Source organism: Octopus bimaculoides, chromosome 1, assembly GCF_046866305.1.
Source record: "Octopus bimaculoides isolate indiv1 chromosome 1, ASM4686630v1, whole genome shotgun sequence".
Classification (NCBI taxonomy): Eukaryota; Metazoa; Mollusca; class Cephalopoda; order Octopoda; family Octopodidae; genus Octopus; species Octopus bimaculoides.
In genome coordinates, this window is record NC_142928.1 from 79,915,900 (window position 1) to 79,939,529 (window position 23,630).

General features: G+C 35.5%; 2 protein-coding genes across 2 annotated transcripts in view; both read left to right on the forward strand.

The window, feature by feature from the left end:
* Positions 1 to 1,332: 1,332 nt before the first annotated feature.
* LOC149137598 (uncharacterized) lies at positions 1,333 to 9,222 on the forward strand. The gene is made up of 2 exons (XM_089352660.1): positions 1,333 to 5,556; positions 7,436 to 9,222. Exon 1 carries the CDS (start codon positions 4,201 to 4,203, stop codon positions 4,633 to 4,635), a length of 435 nt encoding a protein of 144 aa, XP_089208786.1. The 5' UTR covers positions 1,333 to 4,200; the 3' UTR covers positions 4,636 to 5,556; positions 7,436 to 9,222.
* Positions 9,223 to 9,798: 576 nt separating this feature from the next.
* The window catches only part of LOC106867577 (natural resistance-associated macrophage protein 2), an 80,985-nt gene continuing 67,153 nt past the window's right edge, over positions 9,799 to 23,630 (forward strand). The window contains exon 1 of the mRNA XM_014912485.3: positions 9,799 to 10,179. Within this exon, the coding sequence (XP_014767971.1) occupies positions 10,095 to 10,179 (85 nt within the window). The 5' untranslated portion in view covers positions 9,799 to 10,094. The remainder of the gene's footprint in view (positions 10,180 to 23,630) is intronic.

Sequence of the window (23,630 nt, forward strand, 5' to 3'; positions counted from 1 at the left end):
AAGTCCTGGCATCGATTTACTCGACTAAAGGCGATGCTCCAGCATGGCCACAGTCAAATGACTGAAACAAGTAAAAGAATAAAAGAATCCGAAGGACAGACAAACATTACAAAAATAGCGATTCTCACTTTGAAACTGACAATTTTGAAAATCTTTTTAGATTACGGAATGCCCTGTGCTCTCATGTATCCATGCTTAAAACTTCAGTGCGATCGGATGAACAATACTCGAGTTATAAACGCACAAACAGACAGACAGAATGGGATTTATATATTAGATATACAGTATATCATTTGTAGAAAACATAAATCTGAAAGAAGAAGCACACTCTAAGCCGGTTTATGGAATTACATTAGGTTTCCCGTCCAAAAAGGATTTGGCGTTGTGGCGTATCGTCAGATCCCAAAAACCTGATAGCCCATCACACTATCCATTTGTAATAACAAAATATGAACTCCTATCGGAATTTACATACCATGGACAAGAAGCCTTTTTACCCATTCTACACAGCACATTTCCTGGATAACGGAACAGCAGCTTTAACATCCAACATATATTTTTATTTTCACATTTCCCCTTTATACTTCCTATATCTCTCCCTTTCCAAAATAACTTCTTATATTGAACTCTGCTATTTCCTTCTAGTTCTCTCTCATATCGTCTCTGATGATGGGATATCTTTTATATCCCTGAAACAGCTGTAAGACTACCTTTCTTTTTATAAATGTCCTATAAATTTCATATTGCTTTGGTTTTGTTGGCTCATTTTATTTAACACACATACACACATGCCAACATTCATACTGTGGGGTTTCTATATACGAACATAATCCGTTCCAAGCCTCACTCTAATCTCCGCATAAATGTCATATCAGTCAATTCACCAATAGTAAATACACACACACGTACGTACATACATACATACAAACATACATACATACATGCATGCATACATACACACATTAAATACCTGGGTGCGTGCGCGCGTTTTTCATTGTTTTGCCTATGTTGATCTATTGATAAGTTTAACAAAAAATAAAATATGAAAACATGCAAGCTACTGGAAATTCGTACATGGTTTTCCCAGCCACGTATATGCGCGCGTAATTCATTCGTAGTTTAAATTTCGTTTACTGAATATATATATTCGTTCATCACATTTCAGGTTATGCGAGTTAAATTTTCTTTAAAAAAAAAACGGTTGTTATTCAATTTGTTCGTACAGAGAACCGTTGGTGTATGAGCATGTGTATGTGTGTGTGTGTGTAATTTTCAAAGAACATACAAATGAAAGTACATAAGAAATACATATATTTGATCTTAACAGGATCTTTTTTAAAACGGGGGCCACATTTTTCATTAATGTTTTACGTAGTGTTTTTGGTACCGAAAGACTTTCAAACTTCGTATACTTATCTATTTTGTGTTATAGAACAGAAAAATAATTTTGTATTCGAATTTATTTCATGTAAAAAATTGTCTTATTTCGATAATTTCAACCAATCACTGACAAGTATTCAGTTGTTTATATTTACTCCTTTGGCTGATTAAGCCATAGCTTCGTTTTATTTGCTTTTTTCATTTTCTTTTTTTTTCTTCGTTTTATTTGCTTTTTTCTTTTTAAATTTGCTGTTTTACCCTAACCCTATCACCGATAGAATTGTTTCAGAATCGTTTGTTTATGTAGTCGGCACTTAATGTATATCGGCTGAATGGACGTCAGTGATTGGTTGAAATTACAGAAATACGACAACTTTAACATGGGATAACTTAGGGATTTCTGTTTTTTTAAAGAAGACTAAGAGAAAAAGATGTTTTATATGACACATTCTACCAGTGTTCCAAGTTTCAAAGTGTTTCGTTAATGAAAAATGTGGCCTCCTTAGTTTTGTTCTTTATAACAAATGAAAGTAATCTAAACTCACTGACCGACACAATCACGAAATTCGTGTAATTTTATTGCATTGAAGCTCAACGCACTTCGATCATTTTTATGTGTCTGTGCTTTTCTGGGCAAGAGATATAGAGAGGAAGAGTCCATTTCAAAACACCGACAATTTTTAATTAAAGTATCTTATTATTTTTTTTAATGTAGTTCGTTAACGAATGTCCTTGGAATTACTGATTCTGCTGTTTCAAATGCTGTTCGTGTCACCGATAATAGCAAACCTCTCTCAGCTTTGTTTTTATTGGGTTGTCTGGAAAGTTTGTGCCGATTTATAGTAGCTTACCTTTCGACTTATTTGCCATGAAACCACCTCAGTTCAGGGAAGAGGGTATTTTCAAGTTAAAGGAAAGATGGAGACGCATTGTGCAACAAAATGGTTCATATTTGGTTGATTAAAAATGTAATGGCAAGTATTTATTGACCTTTTTTTTTTCCCTTTAAAAATCGGCACGAACTTTCCGGACAACCCAATAGATATGAGTTATATCTTCTGTGTCGTCGACTTCACCACCACAAATAAAAATAGCATGGGAAGAAGTTTTTCAATCCAAACAAGGAAGGCTATACAGTTATGCCAACCAGTCAACCAGCCAGCCAATCAACCAGCCAATCAACCAGCCAATCAACCAGCCAGCCAGCCAGCCAGATACACCAGTCAACAAAGTCTCTACGTCAGTCATGGGCGAATTGAATGGCACACATCAGTTTTTTTAGTAACATAACCTGCCTAATAACACCGGTGAACAAGTATTTTTCATCAAGCATATGTCAAGGTGTACCAAGTGTAGTTTTTAATGCTGATTTCAAATATACAATTAGACGTACAGTTTTCAAGATGAGAAAGTTTTTTGGTTTTAGCTCATGCTTTATATAGAAATTCCAATTAATGTCATGTATGCATGTATTTCATTTACATCATGGAAGCATACCTTTAAAATAAACTTCATTATTCATTGCTGCATATATTTCAGATGCAATATTTCACCATCTTAAATTAACCAATCAGGTCTGATGAAATAGGTATTTCAACATCTCAAATTGTCCAGTCAGAATTGGTCTGATGAAATATTTCATCATCTCAAATTCAATATAAGTATAACCGTTTGTATCTATTTCCTTACTTCTTTTATAGTGTTAACGATGTCAAGAGAGTATAGAAATCGTCTATAGAGAGTATAGAAATCTATAGAGAGTATAGAAATCGTCTATAGAGAGTATAGAAATCTGGACAATTTATTGTGAAAGCTCAAAGACGTACAATAACACCAGAGATCAAGAAGATTTATAAGCTACACTTTGACTGTCCTCTTGCAGATCAGGGCAAGTTATGGGCACCACATTTTATCTGCTCAGCTTGCTCAAATGGTTTACGTGACTGGTTCAATAATAATAATAAGTCCATGCCTTTTGCCATTCCAATGATATGGAGGGAGCCGAAAGACCATTTTATTTTTGCAAAGTAAATGTCACAGAATTTCTATGAAAAATAAACACAAAATTGTGTATCCCAAATTGGATTCTACAACGAGACCTGTGCCTTACAATGGAAGTCTGCCAATTCCAGTTCCACCAGATGATAGTATTGAAACATCAGACGATGATGCTGACTGTCACGATAGCTTTGAACCTCAGAAATTTTCCCGAGCTGAAATGAATGACCTTGTCAGAGACCTATCCCTCTCAAAAGATAAAGCAGAACTGTTGGCATCAAGACTGAAGAAGTATCTGCTAGAGCACGGTGTCCGTATAACTTATTTTCGGCAGAGAAATGTGGTTCTACAAACGTGTTTTTCTTTTACAGTAACATCGATGGACTTTTCAAATGATTATCACAAAATCATGAACCTACAGAGTGGCGTTTGTTTATTGACACTTCAAAACGAAGTTTAAAAGCTGTAGTTCTCCATAATGGTAATTTGAAGCCCTCCATTCCTATTGCACACTCCGTTCATTTTCATGAATTATATGAGAATATAGAACTTTTACTTCATGCCATTGCCTATGAAAGATACACATGGAAAATATGTGGAGATTTAAAAGTCATTAGAATGTTAATGGGAATGCAGTCAAGTTTCAGAAAATACTGTTGTTTCTTGTGTCTATGGGATAGTCGGGCAACTGACAGATATTATTCAGAATCAAACTAGCAGACAAGAACATCATACCAGCCAGGACTATCTAGCGTCAAGAATACACCTCTTGTAGATCCATGTAATGTCCTATTGCCTCATTTGAACATAAAACTTGGACTGATGAAACAGTTTGTAAAGACACTAGCGAAGAGAAATGCCAGAGGATTTGAGTATATTGTAGAAAAGTTTCCCAAAATCACGCAGGCGAAGTTGAAAGAGGGTATCTTTGTCGGACCCCAACTTAGAGAAGTACTCAAAGATGTCAACTTCAAGACAACACTGGATGAACTGGAACTGCCTGCATGGAATGCTTTCAATTGGATCTGTGAGAATTTCTTGAGCAGCAAGAAGGCAATGGACTACAAGGATGACATCAAGAATCTTCTGAAATGTTACTCAAAAATGGGTTGTCGCATGTCACTGAAAGTTCACTTCCTGGACTGCCATCTGGCTTTCTTCGCAGATAATCTTGGAGGAGTGTCTGACGAACATGGTAAAAGATTTCACCAGGACATTAGTGCTATGGAGAAACGGTACGAAGGCTTCAGGAATTGAGACTTACCAACTTCGTTCAGCAGTATTACGGCAACCTCCTTCGGATCTTTTTTAAAACGGGGGCCACATTTTTCATTAACGAAACACTTTGAAACTTGGAACACTGGTAGAATGTGTCATATAAAACATCTTTTTCTCTTAGTCTTCTTTAAAAAAAAAGAAATCCATAAATTATTCCATGTTAAAGTTGTCGTATTTCTGTAATTTCAACCAATCACTGACGTCCATTCAGCCGATATACATTAAGTGCCGACTACATAAACAAACGATTCTGAAACAATTAACCCTAACCCTAACTCTAACCCTAACCCTAACCCTAGGGTTAGAGTTAGGGTTAGGGTTAGGGTTAGGGTTAGGGTTAAAGCAAATTTAAAATGAAAAAAGCAAATAAAACGAAGAATCGTTTGTTTATGTAGTCGGCACTTAATATATATCGGCTGAATGGACGTCAGTGATTGGTTGAAATTATCGAAATAAGACAATTTTTTACATGAAATAAATTCGAATACAAAAATAGTTTTCTGTTCAATAACACAAAATAGATAAGTATACGAAGTTTGAAAGTCTTTCGGTACCAAAAGCACTACGTAAAACATTAATGAAAAATGTGGCCCCCGTTTTAAAAAAAGATCCCCTCCTTCTTCGTTGCCACCATCATGTCCTTAACGTCGTTAACATCATCTCTCTAAGTACACGACTCAGCAAGCAACTCGCCCAGGTTCCAACATTTCCCTGTTCGTGAATTATTTCACTACGGATCAACAACGAATATACAACCTGTATGAACTCCTGTATCAAGTGACCCAGAAGGCAGCATCACATAGACGACTTCACGGACATGTACCTGTAATCGGCTCAGCATTATGGCCGTGACTTCTTGATACAGTATTTCAACCACGGTGTACGACTGACTACGAACTGGTATTATTCATCCTTCTTGTGCCTATGAACTTACTTCTCACTTCGATGGCTCATGGACTTTTTCACTGTCTCCTTCTTCATTGCCATCCTTATATGTTCTTAACACGCGCATACATTTTGTTCTCATGACGGCCTGTCTATTATTCTGTATACATGATGCACACACAGACACACATGTTAACATGTCAATAAATGTTCTCTTAATCATTCTATTCGGCTGTGTTTCTTTTCCCCTCAGACACTTGTATGTTTTATCTAATTCTCTTTATTGTAACGACCGTGTGATATGGTACAAAGGTGCCATCCTCGTCATCTCACATTACACAGTCCCTTACAACAGTTTACCAGATCAGGAACATCGCAGGAAACCCAAATCACAATGTTTCTAACTCCGTTGTTCTTACTTTGTCTGTTTTGTCTGACCCATTTTTTGTATATTCACTCTTTGTAGAATGATAGTGATGATTTTTAACTCAATAAACTCATTTACCTTCTAAACATAATATGACCTTATTTATTATGTTAATGATTTCATATATACAAATATGTAAATATTTTCATGTTTCTACCGAGAACCTGATACGTACTGCATACAAATTGAGTGAAATTTTGAAATCAGCATGAAAAATTTGTTTATAATTGTTGGTTTGCATTCATAATGAGTAGAATACATTTAATTTTGTTGACCAGTGAAATGAGCCATGTATCATGCATCCCGCTTCTCGAAAACGGTTACCCATGCCTGCTTTACGTGTTCAATTAACTTACGAAAATAAAAAGCAGTGAAATCTCCCTACTGCCTTAAAAAGAGGATCTGAAACATTGGTTAATGCAGTCCTAGATAGACTATACCAAAAATATGATGAAATAATCATGACTGGAATACTTTTGACCATAGGCTTACTTGACTAGGGCTGACTCAAGCTAATCAACAGCAATAATCGAATAGTGCTTGCTTGGACCGCGGCCATGCTTAGGCACCACTTTGAAGGGATTTAGTCGAACAAATCGACCCTAGTACTTAGTTTTAAAGCTTGATTCTTACTCTATCAGTGTCTTTTGCCGAACCGCTAAATTACGGAGTTGGTAGCCAAAAGCTTAATGAATCTTGATACCCCATACGTCAAAAACGGCAACTTGGTTTTGAAATACATATGGAATATACGCGCGCGCACACACACACGCAAACTCTCTTATATATATATAAGACCATCACATGAATTTCACGTAAAACCAAACAAGCGTTGCAAAAAATAATTTTTGTTTACTTAGAATTAATTTATCATTACTGTAAAACATCAAATTTTGTGTTTTTAACGTTTTAAAATGATAATGGTTGAGCTTACATTCGTTGCGAATTTATGATGACAATACATTTGGATCGTACCTGCAAAGTTTTATAAGCGTACTTTTCGAAGTGCCTGCAGTACATTAAATCCAGATACAACTCATTCGCAAGGTAAGATGTACCTGCGTGATATCGTTGGAAAGACCATAAGACATAGCATGTCATGGATCGAAGATTTACTTCAGATTAGTTTTCATGCGACTCTTTTGTCCCGACAAATTCGGCCACTGAATTTCATCGTGTTTGCATATTTTGTGATTCCGTTACAGCAAACATCGAAAACTTTTGTTGCGTCCACAAATTATGGATTAAATTACGTCGCCCTTTTTGCTAAGAAAACAAAAATGTTTTAGTGATATTCCTGTCTCCATGTTATATGTACAGGCCGTGACAGAATCACACAGTTCTATGTGACTCACAGAAACTCTGTGAAACAAGCATACCTGCTTCCTAGGGTTTTTTCTGTTCTGTTAGACTGTTCTGAATTGTCATATTTAAACAATCATGTTTATCATTCATCTTTTTGTTCAGATTGAACACGGAGAAAGCAGCAGTTGAACAGTAGAAGAGCGTGGATGAAAAACAGCTGAATAGAAAGTAGATGAAAAACACCTGTGTCTCTGACGAAGCATATAAAGCAACGAAACCTTCACGAAGACAGCAGCTCGTTTACAAATAATGAAAGCGCATTAAACTACCAATGAGCAAGCACAGGTTCGCATGTGTTACCCGAATGAGGAAGTCACCGTCTATTCTCCTTATGTATGCGAATCAAGTACCAGTAAGGCCAGAAGCTAGAGCGTTCCGTGCGCTTCCTATAAGTGACGGAAAGGAGTTTTCATAAATAAAGATACATTCACGCAACTTGTCTTTCTTGTGCGATTTCGTCATGCGATTTCGTCATGCAATTTCAATTAACGATTACTAATTAAATACCATTTGTCTTCATTGTTTTTGCAATAATCATTCCAATAGGTTATGCTTGTCAGTACAAAAACATCATCGTGACATTTTTGGAAAATAACTTGAAAATAAGACACTAAATCCTGAAAATGCCTCGCAAGTGGTAATTCTGTCACACTGGAATTTATAATCACACAAACTTTCAACCACCTTGTCATCCCAATTGATTTCCGAATCTTTCTTTTATGGTTGTGTAACGAATAGTTTTCTACATTCTAAACCAGGAATCGAAACCGAATCTACATTTTTCAACAAGTTCTTTTCCTATTGTTCTCAGCTTTTACCTTAAGAAATTAATGTAAGTCAACTGTCACATTCAGTAAGGTTTTTATCGTCTAACCCATTCTTGGATTAGATAGGATCAGGAAGATAAGAGACGGAAAATGCTTTGTCGAGTATGATCTAATTTAGTTAGAAAAAATATAAATGCAGAACTCAAAATCTCTCTCTCTCTCTCTGATCACTTGGTGCGTAGCTGAAGAGCATCTATTTCTCTCCCTTCACTTATGGCTTGTCATCGCGCAACAATACAACTTTCACCCTATCTTCTTGTCAGGCCAAAGAGGTAGACTCTAACTCTTTCTCTCACTCCTTTTCCCATCAGTCTTCTATCAGTCAACAAAAGATGAATTTAACTACTTACAGATTGAATAACAGAAGGGCAAATTATCATTGTGTAACAACTCGAAAAAAGTTGTATCTTACATTATAACGATGAAAATAAATGACCATTTCAATTAATTAATAATGATTTTCTTCCTCTCATTTTAATGGCTACATGCTATCGGTATAGATGCGTGGTGAACCCTAGAATTACTTAGACAGTTTGTAGTAGACATATGATGAGGAGTGTTAATTTCAACGAAGAAGTGTGTGTATCTAAACCTTGTAAAATATTCTAAATAACAACAAACCAAATAATTTTCATCGTTGAGATGAGTCAGAGGAGGCTGGATGATATTTTGTCAGCCAGCAACAGGTTGATTCACATGTTGATAATGATAAGAATCTTGAACAATAGGATGCCTCCTAAAGGCAGCTGTCATCTAGCTGGAGAATAATATTTTCTTTAGTCATCTGTCCTTAAGTTACAGGTGATCAAATCAGTGTGGCCTTTTACCTTTGATTGCCACCTCGACAAGAACTAACAATGATTAATCACCAGGTCTACGACATGTACATGTATTTCTTCACAGCCAATGAATGACAATCACTTGTCTGAATATTGGAGAAACTTACATGCATCTAATATTAATACTTAACAAAAAAGATGTCTTGAGAAAAGTACTTTATATTTACACAAACTTCCCTGTACAAAGACGGGAATTCTGTGGATCAAGAGAAAAAGTTGAATGAGAGAGAGAGAGGGGGGAGCGCGGGGGAGAGAACGGGGGGGGGGGGGTCAAAAGCAAAAACACATGGAACGACTACCTTCTCCGCGTTAATATTGACAAAGAATATTGACCGATGACATTCTGTTCATTTTTATTCGATTTGAGTTTTGAAATAAACTCGTTGATATTAAACATATTTAATTAGGTGCTACTACATTTGGATGATTGCTTTCGTTTGTTGTCCTCTGTGGATTTAATTACATTTAGGATTAACTGCAGATATATTTTCAAATAAAATTGTACATGATTAAACTGATTCGGTAGATAAGCTTTTGAAAATTGCTGTACCTAATTTGTAAACTAAAAATAGGTTTGTGTTGTGTTTTTGAGAATGAAAATTATTATTATTATTTTTCAATGACAAGCACATCAGAAATAAATAAGTACTTGTTGGGTGAGTTGTCACGAAAATAAAGTGTTTCATAACTAACTAAACTATCATCTGTCCAAATACACACAATACACAAACTACCTTTTATACAAGTAGACACGCGTGCGCGCATAAACAAACTAGCTTTTATACAGACACACACACACATATACACACTCATGACAAACAACGAACAAGAGTACAAAGTATAAAATAATATACCTTGAGGGCAAAACAGGAGAATTGGCTTTCGGACATTGGTCTTTCGCCTTTAGACCCGCATCACGTATAAACAGAGAAAGAAGCGAACAGTACATGAGATTTAACTGACCTTTAAACAACTGGAGGTGTTTGTTCCAGGTGTATTAGAAACTGTAATCTTTTTTTTACTGACACAAAGTTATCAAAAACAATGATTGGAGGATAAAAATTAATTAATGAACTATTGTTTGATAAGAACAGGATGGATCGAGAAATTTTCACGAACGAAGAACCAACGGCTTCTGTGATGAACAGTCGCGAAATTCAAGGCTCGATTTCGAGATATGGTAAAACATTTCTCTCATTTATTCTTCTTTCATCCTTCCGAGGTTTTGTTCATAGCTTTATCATTCTTATTTTAACTTGTTTTTGTTTTGTTTCGATGAATTTGTTTTTGTCTTTTATGTTCATGTAGTTCGTTATGACTTAATAGTTTGCAAGATTTAGTATCGTATACTATGGACTGTTAAAAAGATTATTTACGTAATATTTTCGATGCTACAGAATTGGAACAGGCGGAACATTCTAAACTTTTAATTGTTCAAACACACACACACACACGTGTACGATGATCCTCAATCAATGAGAATGTAGAAATGCATTTTCATTTCTATTGTACATTTCAAGTCTCGACTTCGATCGACTTTACCTGTCATTATTTCTATATACAATAAAGTATGTACTTGACAAAAACTAAGATCGTTTAAATCGAATTTACCTTGTAAGAGTCTTGCACCAATGTTACAAATATTTATAAACATTCAAAATCTTATCATTCAAGTACTGAAGGGATTTAATCAACAATACCCCTAATACCTACCCCACATCAAAATGTCTGGCTTTGTGCCTATATTAGAAATCATTATTATTTGTTATATTCGCAAATTTTATAAATATATATATCTTCATATTTATAAATATTATTTTCCTTAACATGTTTTGCTTTTTTTCATTATCACATAAAACAAACTTGAAAGTTGGTGGGACTATTTGGATAAGAAATCTGTGTGAAGTGATATTTGTGTCTTATTTTAATATTAGGGACCCTGTACAAGTTAATTGATATCAAATGATCGACCGTAGTTTTGGTGTAATAAATTGTAGGATATTACTATCATAGTTTTCTGAATATCTGCTATACTCAGTAATATCTACACTACAGTTCGATATTCGATCGTAATCAGTCGTTTTATTTCTGGTTATGTACAAGATCCCAGGCTGGGACGATGTATCTAGTTATGACATTTAATTTAGCTCATACATAATCAATTGTAGGATATATTTTTTCTCGACCATAGTTTTTAAGCTAAATTACAACTCCATCCTTATATCTCGGGGTTTAAGCTCCTAAATAGAAAATTTTCAAATCGGAAAATATGTTGGTTGATTCTTGGTGCATGCAAAGATATGCATCTTTCAGAAAAGTTACGAAGAAACAAGTTCGCAGAGTAGGGTGTATAGAGCACTAAACTGTAATTATACTTCAGTGTTGTAGTCGGGTTGTAAAATAGCTGATGAATAACGACATTTGGTGGGCTGAGCGTTATGTTCACATTGACCACACTAATAATGGTATTAGTTCTCATATATTTTTATTAACCTGGAACATTTGTATTTACATATATGAGACAGTTGAATAAATTGATCAGCATTCAAGAGATAAATGAATGAAATAAGTACAAGTTAATCCTAAACTCCTAACCCTAACTTGCGAAACTTCATTTCCTCATAACTTTTTTTAATAACACATTTTGCATGCGTAAAAAAAATCAACGAACTTATTTTCCATTTTGAAAAATGTTTGTTTGTTAGCTGAGGCGTCACATCTCTCTCTGTACCTGGTTTACATTAACTCTTTCCTATTCAGATTATTATATCATATGTCATGCTTATTTATTCCCATTGTTTTTTAAAAAAACCTAAATCATCTCATACCTTCCAGATTTTGATGATGTGATTGTATAAAACACACATAGAATACTGCTCAAAGATCTGAAATGCTGCTTCTACACACATGCACACACTTAAACATTCAAAGGAAGTTCATCAAGTTGATAGGAGGTGATGGAAACACTGATTCGCCAGTTCATTATAACTTCAGACTCAAATTTTATTTCTTCAGTGTTTCTTCTACCATAACTACAAGAGCCTCTATTCTTCTGCACAATCTAGTTGTATCCCCTGTTCACTCCAAATCCATCAGATTTAGTTGTCTCGTTTCCATACATTATCCCTCATGTCTCACCCTTAATACATGGAATATATTTACATTTTGTCTGGTACACTTCAAATATTCCAGCTCATTTACTCAGGTTTGCTAAACTGAGTGAAGGATACTAGAGGAACAGTTGTAAATACTTTTAAGATAATAATTGAAAATGCACTGATATAACTGAAAGAATTTATTGAAAATAAAAGCATTAAAAGAAGTATGAGTTTAGTGGTCCAAAGTATGTTTATTAAGGATATTAGTGGTGAGAATAATTTTGAAGGAAAAATGAAATACTTTTGCTAGTTTTAACCTACAGAGGTTCAAACAATCTCATCAGTCTGGGAAAGCCTTATGGACACTACTCTTCTCCTCTGACTAATTAATTTGAGCAGACTGTTAGATGTAGTTATTCACTGCTAGTTACAATGCACTTCCTCACATTGTTGCATTGTTGTAACTTTTGAATAATGCTACCCTGCTGACTAGGTGGGCAAACAGGCTGACTAATTAAATTAATTACTTGAAAACTCCCCCGCAAAAATAACAATTCCAAATGGTAAAGAGAAAACAGTTTAACTTTTTTGCAAAGGCAAAACAGTTTCACATATTTTGAGGAAAAATAGTTTCGCGTTTTTTGGCTGAGAAAAAAGTTTCATTGTCTTGGTGAAAGAAGAACACTTACATTTTTTGGCAGAGAAACAACCATTTAACTTATTTTTTTAGTTATGAAAAACAGTTTCACATTCTTTAGCTACAGAAAAACAGTTTTACTGTATTTTTCCTGAAAAAAAAAACAGTTTTGAATCTTTTGGTAGAAGAAAATGATTTCACTTCTTTTGGCTGAGGCAAAAACAGTTTCATTTTTTAGGCAAAAGAAGTTTCACTTTTTTGATGGCAGATGAAAAATAGTTTCACATTTTTTTGACAGAGGAAAAATAGTTTCACTTTTTTTTTTTGGCAGAGGAAAAATAGTTTCATTCCTTTCTTTAGCAGAAGCAAAACAGTTTCACTTTTTTCTTTTTGTCAGGCAAAACAGTTTCACTTTTTTGACCCAGAAAACGTCTGTGTCTGATAAAAGAGATATATTATATCTTCAGTTTTTAGGGGCTCTAAAAATGATGAAATTCCAACATTCTTATTTAATAATATTCATTATTAATATAAACAAAACTATGATTATTTTTTCTGTTGTCTCTCTTTCTCTCTCTCTCTTCCCCTCCCCCTCTCTCTCTATATATCACTTTTTAACATCCACTTTTTCCCATATTTGCATGGGTCAGACAGAGAGAGAGAGAGAAAGAGTGTGATAGAGAGAGAGGCATACACATATATACAGAGTTCAATGTATATGTTTATCTTATAGACTAGCTGTGCTGGAGCATCACCTTCAAGAATTTTTAGTTAAGCGAATCAATCCCAGTACTTATTTGTTTTAAAACCAGGTCCTGATTCTATCAGTCTCTTTTAGCAAACTGCTAGGTTATGCAGACGTAAACCCACCAACACTGGTTTTCAAGTGTTGTCAGAGAACAAGCACTGGCACAAAGACACACATATCTATCTATCTATCTATACACACACACACATCTATACAACAGAGTTTTTTTTAGGTTTCATCAACCAAATCCACTCACAGGGCTTTGGTTGGTCTGAGGCTATAGTAAAAGACACTTACCCAAGATGCTACACAGTGGGTCTGAACCCTGAATCATGTGGTTCAAAAGCAATCTTCTTACAACGTGGCCATGCTTGTGCCTCTATATTTATACATATATCATATATATGTTCTATATATATATATATAGGAAAGTGGGTTATACATCATTAGATGTATACCTGACTTTCCTATATAATATTAAGAAATTAACGGAACGCTGAACTCCAGACTATCAACTTAAACAACATTTATTTAAGGTGGTTAATATATACATCTTTAGCTCTTGTTTGTTGAGATGTCTTCTGTGTGTGTGAGCATGGTTGTTGGGACGTTGGTATGTAGATGTAAGCGAGCTGTCGAGCGTAAGTTCGAAAGATGGAGAGAGACAGCTAAACACGTCCTTGCTCAATTGCTGGCCAGCAAGAAAGAGACAGAATAGAAGCGGGAACGCTTGGTTGTTGAATTCCACGCATGCACACGGCATTACTACAGGGCTCCCTTGCCAGTGCGGAAACGCACGATAATATGAAATCTGTTGGAACGCCTAAGGCAGGATGGCCACCGAAACCACCCACAAGATGTGGTACAAACACACACAAAGAAAAATCAAAGAAATGAATGTACACTTGTGAGATACATGCATGCAATGTACAAATGAAATGATAATGACAAAACAACCGTGATGACAACTGTCCAGGAAACTGGAATCACGCGATGTAAAAGTCTGATTTTTTTGTTTTTTCTGAAAGGAAAGAAAATATATGAGTGCACAAGTGTGTGTGTGAGAAAAAACACAGAACATAGTAAAAGTGTCTGTAGTATAGACTGTGAAAAGTCTTAAAACACTGAGATAGAGAAAACCAGTTCGTATAGGAGTTACACAAGTTGATTTAGATTGTCTGTACTCAGGAAGTCGTGGTCACCACTTTATAGGAAAGTGGGTTATATGAACTTTTCAAGTTGGCTGCGTGTTTGAATCACGTCGGGGTCACCACTTTATAGGAAAGTGGGTTATACATCATTAGATGTATACCTGACTTTCCTATATAAAATTAAGAATTAACGGAACGCTGAACTCCAGACTATCAACCCAAACAACATTTATTTAAGGTGGAATATATATATATCTTTAGCTCTTGTTTGTTGTTACAGCTTCTGTGTGTGTGAGCATGATTGTTGGGACGTTGGTATGTAGATGTAAGTGAGCTGTCGAGCGTAAGTCCGAAAGATGGAGAGAGACAGCTAAACACGTCCATGCTCAATCGCTGGCCAGCAAGAAAGAGACAGATCAAAGCGGGAAAGCTTGGTATGTTGAATTCCACGCATTCGTGAGACTACGCATGCGCACGGCATTACTACATATATATATATATATATATATATATATATATATATATACATATATATATGAATAATAACAATAAATGGAGCAAAACGCATATAAATAAAAGTTCCTTTAATTCCTACATGTTTCAAAAATATGTGCACTCTACTCCAAAGAAGTCAGAGCTGCTGGAATTGCACATATATTCATCGTCAAGGAACCAACATATAGAAGCAAGACAAATGCGAAATGATAAGGTAACTTACGAGTTATAATATTATAATATTATATGGCCAAGTAAGTGACCGTTAGAAGTAAGAATGTTGGTTTACATAGAGTTATAACGGGAGGGGGGCTGTAAACGCTATACTAAAGGTTTAAATTAAATGATTAAAATTGGGGGGAGGAGGGCAAAATTTCGCATTTGTCTTGCTTCTATATGTTGGTTCCCTGACGATGAATATATGTGCAATTCCAGCAGCTCTTACTTCTTTGGAGTAGAGTGCACATATATTTTGAAACATATGTAGGAATTAAAGGAACTTTTATTTATGTGCGTTTTGCTCCATTTATTATTATTATTCATATCTACTCAAAATGCATCGATTTAACTTGGTATCTCTACCTATAAAACAGGTGTGATATCCTGGTTTTTTTGTGTGATTTTTGCTACCCATATTTACATTGTCAAGGTTTTTTTTAAAACTGAGATATTAATATATACATAAACTAATATATATATATATATATATATATATATATATATATATATATATATGCAGCTAAGTTCGGTTACACCTGGTCGGTTTGGATGACGTGGCTGCAAAACCTCTTCTGTGTAAGCATTCGACTTATTTGGGTACGCTTATGTAAAAAACCAATTTTAGAATGACTTTTTTCTGTCAAAACACTAAAAATAACTGACCAACAAAAAAATAAAACCAACCAAGATTCAACCAAATCAAAAAATAAACCCAAATACTAAGCGAACAAAGATGAACCATCCCACTTCCATTGTGCATGCACACGCACACACAAACACACACATGTACATGCACATACACACACACACATATATTCACACAGAGTTGAAACGCTGTTTGATTTATTTTTTCAGCGTACAAATTTTCATCATCCTACTACCAAGTATGACATCACCCCTTCCTTTCTCATTCATAAACACAAGAGTATTATTATAGTAGATTATCTCAGTAACCATGGGAGCTATGAAAGAAAAAAGCCCAGCATCACCACCGGATTATTCTGCACACATGTGTAATTTTTCGCGCAATTCCACCCAGCCAAGAAAGAATCGCCCATGTCAAATTTATATGTATAGATATATATTTACAGGAAGTTAATTATGTGGCTGGTCATAGAATAACCAATGATTTCGCATCTATGAAATGCTTAGCCTTATAGATGACTTGTCAGTCTCCAACATCTGTAGCTATTGGAGTCTGATATGTTATCTATAAGGCTAAGCACTTTATGGATGCAAAACCATTGGTCACTCTATGATTGGCTATATAATTAACTTCCTGTAAATACATTATTACTCTAACATAGAGTGTGCTTCTTTTTCGGATATATGATCCACTGACATTATATATTTATATATATATATATTGGCGCAAAGCAGCATTCAGGTATGAGCAGAATTTAGCTTTATTGAAATAGGTGCGTTACATATTTCAACTGCTAAAAGGCAAATACACTGCAGTTACCGTGGAGAAAAAAATCTCTCTTGGATTTTTTCTCCATGGTACCTGCGGTGTATTTGCCTCTTAGCAGTTGAAATATGTGATGACCATATTTCAACTAATCTAAATTCTGCATATATATATATATATATATATATATATATATGTGTGTGTGTGTGTGTGTGTGTGTGTGTGTATACCTATCTCTCTCCCTCTATTGTAATTTAACTTCTCATCAACTGGTACAAAGCCACCTCCCTCAATACTACTCCCCTGTCCTAATCAAGGGGTCTTTGTCTTGCAAGTTACTTGGTGACCTGCCAGTGCTGGTGTCACATAAAAAGGACCCAGTAAACTCTCTGAAGTGTTAGGCTTTAGGAAGGACACCCTTCTAAAGAAAACATACCAAAGCAGACACCATAGCTTGGCTGAGAATTTTAAAAATAGATTCATTAGATAATATTGCTTTGGGTTTACAAAGCCATATAGTGATCAAGGCTGGGACAATGTTTGATAGTAGGTCTGCTGGATCAAACCTGACTTGGGTTAAAACAACAACATTGATCTCTCTAGTTCAGAAGGGCCTGCAAACTGGAGAAATTGATGCGGTTGAAGTTTATGTGAGAGGAGGAAAGAGGGAATTCAAGTTCTAGAAAGGATGAACTGGGTGAAATTTGGTGCATCGATGTTGAATTAAGACACGGTTGGGGTATTGAGTAGATTAGGTTAGAAATACTGAAAGCATTTTTACAAAGTAGAAGAGTAAAAGGGTGAATACAGTAAATTGGTGGGCTAGTGGTTGTAAATTGATTATTGGTTAATTAATAATTGCCAATCAACCAAAACAGCCTTGGAAAACAAGTAGTTTAATCAAGAACCTTTTGTGTAGCAATTGGAGCATCAGGACAAGTACCTGGAAATCAAAAAATAAAAAAAAGATTGTTGATGTATCAGTCAATGCATAGTTATAAACCAAACTACTCTTAATGTTAGAAGCAGGAGATAATATTTTAAGCTGTGTTTATGGTTTATGGATGACTTGTAAGTAATATTGCTACTACTGTTAATTCTTGCTTTAATATTGATTTCAAATTTTGTCACAGGTCCAGTAAGTTTGAGGAAGGAGTTAAGTTGATCATATCGATCCCAATACTCAACTGAAACTTATTTTATTGTCCCTGAATGGATGAAAGGCAAAGCTGACTTTGGTAGCATTTGAATTCAGAGTGTGAAGATGGATGAAATGCTGCTAGGCATTTTGCCTAGCATGCTACTGATTCTGCCATCTCATCACCTTAACAATTCTAGCTTTCATATTAAAAGGCCTCACTTGTTTATAAGAATATTGACTGAAGTTTTCCAACACAACATTTACAGTGACAAGTCCCCTGGTATTCTATAAAATTTCTTTTGGTAAACTGCTGAGTGATTCATATATTCAGATACCAGGCCAAATACAAGCTATAAAATGACTTTTTGCTGATATTTTCAGTCATCTTGAAATGCATTCAGATCTGTTCTCTAAAGCCAATGAAAGAGACTCTATGTCAGTGGTTCTCAAACTGGGGTCCATGGTCCCTTAGGGCAGGGGTTTTCAAACTTTTTGACTTGCGGACCCCTTTATATTTCAGGCTTTACCTTAGGGACCCCCCTATAAACGCTTATGAAATTTATACATAAATATTTGCTTAAAATAACATATATTTTTACATTTATTTATTTAACAATATTTAACAAATAGGTTTATTGTCAATTAAAGGATTTCGATTAAAAAACATATATAAAATCAAATTGCCCATAAAAAGTATTTGCTGTCCACGGACCACAGTTTGAAAACCCCTGCCTTAGGGGACCACAAAGGGACACTGAAGTATCGTGACAACAGGATGGCTTGGAGACAGTTAAGTTTTAAAATTTCAAGACTTTCAATTTTTAGCATGCTATCATCCTTTTTTGTCGTTGGCCTCAAAAACCCTCACCACTCTTACACACTCATTTGCAAATCACACTTGTACAAGTGTGATTGGCCAATATAATGGGTATAATGTTTGATCATGCATGTTCTATCAGTATTTTTTATTTCTCTTTTGTTTTGTAACCAATTGGTCAACGGATTCCCCATATTTTCATGTGCATTTATTGTATCCTAGTGGGGCATTGCCTGGATTAAGTTGTGGTTTCTGGGATTGTGACTCTATGGGCAGTGCTGTTCATAGTCCAGAAATTACAGTACATGAATGTAAGTCATTTTTCCCATGTTGATTATCCTGCATTTTATAGGGGACCATGAATCATCAAAATAAAAAAAAAAACTGTAAGGGGACTAGCATGTAAAATTTTTTGATAAGTTTGAGAACCAGTGCTCTATGTAGTTGACCTGCTAGAAATAGCAACCAAATCTTCCACTTGTTACACCTTACACTTATCAAAACAGAGAACTTATAGGATAATGTTATCCTTGATACACCGAATAACAAAAAAGAACTTAGTGGACATAGATGGAACACCTTTGATTATAGTAAGTCTTCTTCACTAGGCTTGACCTTATGCTAAACCACAACTATTGTTCTTTTATACAAATTGAACTATCCTTTTTTGTTGTATTTCTAAGCATAGTAATATTTTAATATCTATAGGTACTATAAGGTAGTGAGCTGGCAGAATCATTAGCATACCAGTTAAAATACTTAGCAGCATTTTGTCTGTCTTTATGCTTTGAGTTCAAATTCCGCTGAGGCTGATGTTGCCATTCATCCTTTCGGGGTCAATAAAATAAGAACCAGTTGAGCACTGGGGCTGATGTAGTCAATTTATCCCCTCCACCGAAATTGCTGGCCTTATGCCAAAATTTGAAAGTAATGTCTGTAGGTATTATGACAGGTTGACAGAATTTAGTGTTGAACAAGATGCCTCACAAATTTTGCTCTATCTCCTTTCATTCTGAGTTAAAATCCTGCTGAGCCAAATTTGCCTCTTCATTGATTCAAGTTTGAAAAAATCAAAGTACCAGTCAAGTACAGGGGTTGAGTTAATTGAGAGTCCTCTCTCTGCAAAATTTTCAACCTTGTTGTACTACTACTACTACTACTTCTTCTTCTTCATCATTTAGCATACATTCTCCTATTCTTGCATGGGTCTAATGGAATTTCTTGAGGCAGAGTTCTCTATGGTTAGATACTCATCCTGTCACCAACCCTCACCTGTTTACAAGCAAGGTGATATTTTCTGACAGGACAGGTTATTTTGTGGAAGATAGGAAATAAACAACATCACTTGCATGATGGAGATTCTCATTTACAACCATCACATGATGTACACGCACACACACACACACACACACAATACAGGCTTCTTCCAGCTTCATTCTACAAAATCCATTCATAAGGCTTTGGTTGGCCTAAGGCTGTTGTAGAAGGCATTTGTCCAAGAAACAATGCAGTGAGATTGAACCTGGAACCATGTGGTTGGGAAACAAACTTCTTACCACAAATATGTATGTGTGCATCATCTGTATCTTTGTGTTTATGTCCCTTCTTTCACTATACCACCTGACAACTGGTGTTAGTTTGTTTATGTTTCTGTAACTTAAAGGCTTGCCAAAAGAGACTGACAATAATTAACAGACTTCCAAAAAACAAGTACTGGGGTCAATTTGTTTGGCTAAACCCTTGATTGCAGTGCTCTAGCATGACCATGGTCACAATTTAATGACTGAAATGAATAAAATAAATATTAAGATGTCATCAATAGTAATAGTTATTATCAGAACATAATTTGACTATATCTTATTTTATCTCAAGAAAGTTAACCCTTTAGTATTCAAATTACTCTGCCAATGTAAAGCTTAGTGGAAATGCGTGGCTTAGTGGTTAGGGTGTCAGCATTATGATCGTAAGATTGCGGTTTTGATTCCTGGACCAGGCGACGCGTTGTGTTCTTGGGCAAAACACTTCATTTCACGTTGCTCCAGTCCACTCAGTTGGCAAAAATGAGTAACGCTGCGATGGACTGGTGTCCCGTCCAGCTGGGGAACACACTCGCCACAGAAACTGGGAAACCGGGCCCATGAGCCTGGCTAGGCTTTAAAAGGGCACATTTATTTTATTTTAATGTAAAGCTTATTTATTCACATTGTTTTGAATTAATCATGTATTGTCTCATAGCTGTGAGATTTCAGTGATGTTATTGTCTAATTTTTGGATGACATTGTAGAGTATGTGTGAAAGGCTAGACCCAGCCAGTTTGAACTTAAAACAGGAGGCATATTTGAGCCAGATATGGCCAGTTTAAATGCTAAATGGTTAAAACATTTTTGATGATAAACAAATATGCACACTGAGATAGATTAGCAATCTAATCCCGTAATCTCATTACTGATTACTAACACTTAGAATATGGCCTCTATATATTTTATTGTTATTTATCAGTACAGGCAGACTATAAGTTAGATTTCTTGTTTATTTGGCTGTGTAGACATAGATTTTTATTATCTCACTTAATTCAATTATGTTCTCCTCTACAATACTCCAGAAGTATTTCTAATTAGATTTTTGATTCTCTACATAAATATGTTCACTCCTCTTAACTGCTGATTTTATTGCAGATGGTGTCTCTGAATAACGTTTTAGGGCCCCCATTGATCAGTGCTGGTCATGTGTCTGTACATGTATGTGCAAGATTTTTGGAGGAAGACTGATGTGGCTGTGTAATAAGAAGTTTGTTTCACAATCATGTGGTTTCAGGTTCAGTCCCACTGTGTGGTACTTTGGACAGTGGCGACTCGTAAAATTAGTGGAGGGTGCTGCTTCAGATAATTTTTAGCCATTGTTTTAGTATTGTGTAAAAGGGAACAAACACATAAAAAGAAAATTTATGCATAAACTTGATTGGTTTGTGTTTTAACCACTGCCGGGTAGTGTATTTAATTTGTTTACTGAACACTACCGTGAATTACCCCTTGTTTTTCAAAAACCCCACCTAAATCACAAAATAAGGGGGGAAAATCTGCCCTATTTTTCAAATCCTGGCAGCAACACTGTAGCTGGAAGCAGGATAATAATCTAATTCTACACTTTATCACATTCAAGAATATAAACACGTTTTTAAGCACAACACATGCAGAGTCAAAAAGAAACACTACCCTTCACCAGCACATCAGGATCAGCACTGTGTGAACCACAGTGCTCTCTCTCCCTAGCGTGCAGCTTCCTATCTCGGACATGTGAGCATGCACACAACAGCCAAATACCTCGTCACTAAAACTGTGAAGCGAACATTTCTATACAAGGACTTTTATATTTTTTCATAAACTAGGGGATGACTACTGACATTAAGCTTAAGGATTATATAATGTACAAGTATAAAAAAAACGATTAAAGAAAAAAGGACTCATTATATTGAATGTTACCGATAATATCGAGTGGAAATAGGGGTGCTGCAGTTCCACAGTGCCTATACATGAGCCGTCACTGACCTTGGGTAAGTGTCTTCTACTATAGCCCAGGGCTTTTCTCTTATCTGAGCTTCATTGAAGAAGTCTGAGAAGATATAAACATGTCCAGTGTTGTTCTCTATACTTTTTTTTTAATCTTTTACTTGTTTCAGTCATTGGACTGGCCATGCAGGGCCACTTCCTTGAAGGGTTTTAGTCAGAACAAATCATTCCCAGTATTTTTTTTTTTAGTCAGGTACTTATTCTATCAGTGTCTTTTGCCAAACTGCTAAGTTACATGGATGTAAACAAACCAATATTGGTTGTCAAGTGGGGGTGCATGACAAACACAGACGCAAAGATACACACTCATAGGTCCATATATATATAAATATATATATATATATATGACTGGCCTCCATACAGTTTCCATGAACCAAATTTGCTCACAAGCCCTGGTGAGCCCAGGGTTATATTAAATAACACTTGCCCAAGGTACCACACAGTGGGACTGAACCCAAAACCACATAGTTGCAAAGTAAGCTTCTTAACCACACAGCCATTCCTCCTGCTCCTATCAATAGATTAAAATAATGTTCATCATTAAGCTAATGTTTTCGTCTTTTCACTGCATTTGGCTGTGACTTGGCATTCTTTAGGGTGTCTGGATAGAATGCTTTGTGGAATTTGTTATGATGCTATTCATTCTAAGTTCAAATGCTAACTAGGTCAGTTTTACCTGTCAGCCATTCAAGGTCAATAAAAAGGTACCAGCCTAGGATGTTGGATTGACAAAAATATGAAAAGTGTTTCTAGATGCCTTGTGGTAGTTGCTCTGGTTACTTGCCTTCTGAGTTCAAATCCTGAAAAGAACAATTAGTGTGATACACTTAATCCTTCAACCAGTTTCATACCATCATCTGGCACTTTGGATATCTTTAGTGGGCCCTCACTCTGGCAAGTATTCAAGCTAGGGTCTTTTGCTTTGAGGATAACTTCCTCCACCTTGCCAAACTAGGTTTGGAGGTCACTGACATGACCTGACTGAAAGATGAAAAAATTTGTTTTTCGCTAGTAGGAATAAAGTTACTTAAAGGGATGGAGGATTTCGAAGGATTGTTTTGGTCCAATGATAGAACATGTCATATCTACCTACAGGAGGTGTAGGTTCAATTCCCAAGGGCACCTTTCGATTTTTTCTATCCAATATTTGCACACTATTATTTAGACTTTATTTGCTCCGAGATTCAAAGTTGCTAAAAAAGAATGATTTCTAACAAGATTTTAGGACAGTTTGTTTACAAGAAAGAAAAAAATAAAAGTTTTATATCAAGCTCGTTCGTTTCGTCAAATCCAGTTGTTGTTTTGACGTGTCTAATAAGTTTTTTGGTTTATGTATTCTTTTTGTATT

Coding starts and splice junctions, on each gene's coding strand:
- LOC149137598 (XM_089352660.1), top strand. CDS start 4,201: ATGAAACAGTTTGTAAAGACACTAGCGAAGAGAAATGCCAGAGGATTT.